Source organism: Amblyomma mixtum, chromosome 1 (genome assembly GCF_055824585.1).
Source record: "Amblyomma mixtum isolate Tamu chromosome 1, ASM5582458v1, whole genome shotgun sequence".
Classification (NCBI taxonomy): domain Eukaryota; kingdom Metazoa; phylum Arthropoda; class Arachnida; order Ixodida; family Ixodidae; genus Amblyomma; species Amblyomma mixtum.
In genome coordinates, this window is record NC_143012.1 from 85,614,344 (window position 1) to 85,616,662 (window position 2,319).

The 2,319-nt window shown below is 44.0% G+C and overlaps 1 protein-coding gene across 1 annotated transcript; it reads left to right on the forward strand.

The window, feature by feature from the left end:
• Nucleotides 1-603: 603 nt before the first annotated feature.
• Nucleotides 604-1,702, forward strand: LOC149367092 (uncharacterized). The gene has a single exon (XM_089566485.1). The coding sequence runs from the start codon at nucleotides 604-606 to the stop codon at nucleotides 1,648-1,650; it is 1,047 nt and encodes a 348-aa protein (XP_089422611.1). The 3' UTR covers nucleotides 1,651-1,702.
• Nucleotides 1,703-2,319: the final 617 nt, after the last annotated feature.

Sequence of the window (2,319 nt, forward strand, 5' to 3'; positions counted from 1 at the left end):
GTGTACAAGTCTGCAACGGGTCCTCTCTCTGACGATCGCTATGCCAGGTAGGTGTTGATGCGTTGTTTGCTGGATGTGTTTTATTGGTAGAAAAACAACACTTGTTTTTTGTTGATTCTATGCGTGCGGCAATGCGTACGCTGAGTGCTGCTGCAGAGGTTTTGTGATGAAGGAAGATGAAGCAAAATAGATCGAAATTTCAGTACACGCGCGGAAAAAAAGTACGAGAGCTATAAAGAGACGTACGCTTGAAGCTGGTGCATATGATTTTGAGAGTTTTAAAGTTTGAGTGGTCTGCACTTGCCTTTAAGTTTATTTCACGCTCGACTAGGAAGCGGAAGAGGTGGGAGCGCCAAAAGGAGCAAGAAAAGCTTGACGACACTGGGGAACATGCAGAGCCAGCAGAAGCAGACATGCCTGCAGAGCCCTTACATGATGACAGCCAGCCGGACACTGAAGAGGCAGGAGATTGTGACACCATGGCAACAGAAGAGGAAGTTGGTCTTCGTCGTGTTGATGTATGTAGAATCTTTTGGTGGGGAAGGATGTTAAATGTGAACGTTTTAGTGATTTATGTGTACTTTTGCATTTCAGGTGTCAACAATGACCGAAGAAACAGGTGTTTGCTACAGCACAAACTTCACTTTTATTTCTGAAGTGAGCAATGGAAATGCATCCTCATACATCAGCCACAGGGAAGTGTGCACCACAGATCTTGGCAGCTCTTGTCATCCAGATTTTTGCGAAAAAAGCACTGGGCCAGTGTGCAAGCAGCCTTTTTTCGCAGGGTACAGTGCACTTTGCAATGATGAAGATGCATTTTATGACTTGACAGCAGTGACATTTCAAATTTTTGCCTTGTTGCTCAGCTTACTGCCAGCAGTGCCTAGAAAGATGAATGAATTGTCAATTGAAGACAAGCTTCTGCTATTTCTAGTTAAGCTGAAGCACGCACTGCCATTTTCAGTGCTTGGTGTCTTGTTCGGCGTGCACAGAAGAACTGCAGCTCGCATCTTTAAAGGGCTACTTGTGGATATCTTTTCAGCAAGCAAAGACTGGATTTACTGGCCATCACGTAAAGCTATCTTCAGCACGTTGCCACCAAGCTTCAGGCAGCACTACCCCAACTGCAGGGTTATTATAGACTGCACGGAGTTGGAAACTGAAGTGCCACCTGGTGTTGCAAAGCAGAACCTGTGGTATTCCCACTACAAAGGGAGGCACACGGTAAAATACCTAATTGGCATTGCCCCTAATGGTCTTGTGACTTTCTTGTCAAAGGGTTTTGGAGGGCGAACAACGGATGCCACAATTACCATTGAATCTGGGTTCATAAATTTGCTCGAGCCAGGAGACTTAGTCCTGGCAGATAAGGGCTTTCCTGGAATTCAGACAGGGGTTGGTGCTCAGAATGCTACCCTCATCATGCCTCCTTTTGCTACCAGTGCCCAATTCACTGAATCAGAAGTGAATGTAACCTATTTAACTGCTTCTGTGAGGATTCATGTAGAAAGGGTTATTCAGCGGCTAAAAATATTTACCATCATTTCACATAAGATCCCACAAGAGTTGACATCATATGCAGATGAAATCCTTCATGTGCTATCAGTCATCACCAATATGAAGAGTTCAATATTTTCAAAGGAATGAAGGACAGTCTCAGTAATTCAGGAGACGAATTGCAAAGGATGATTAATGACAGACAGGCAAAGCAGAATTGGTCTGAAAATCAATAGGCACAGGACTAATGTGCAACAGCCCCAGAAAAGAACAGAAGCTTGCAGTGAGTAGTGAGGCAGTGTAAGTAGGAAATGTACCTGCTTGGGACAGGTAGTGGCTGCAGATCCAGATCCCAAAAGGGAAATAACTAGAACTGGTTTGGGTTGAAGTGCATTCAGTAAATACTTTCAGGTCATGAATGGCAGGTTAACATCATTCCTCAAGAAGAAAGCATATAACAGCTGTATCTTACTGGTCCTCACCTTTGGTAAGAAATATGGAGGCTAAGAGTTCAACTTAAATTGAGAACCTTGCAGAGAGCTATGGAACGAAAACCTGCAGGTGTAACATTAAGAGATGGGAAGCATGCTGAATGGGCCGTGGAACAAATGCGAGTTAATAACATGCTAGTCAAAATCAAGAAGAAATGATCAGGTCAATTAATCTGAATGCAAGATAACATGGTCCATAAGGGTGACAGAGTGGATTCCAAGGGAAGGCAAGTGTAGCAGTGGGCAGACGACATTAGGAAGATTTCAAAGATCAAATGGATGAAGCTGGCATAGGACTGGGTTAATGGGAGTAATATGGGAGAGTCCT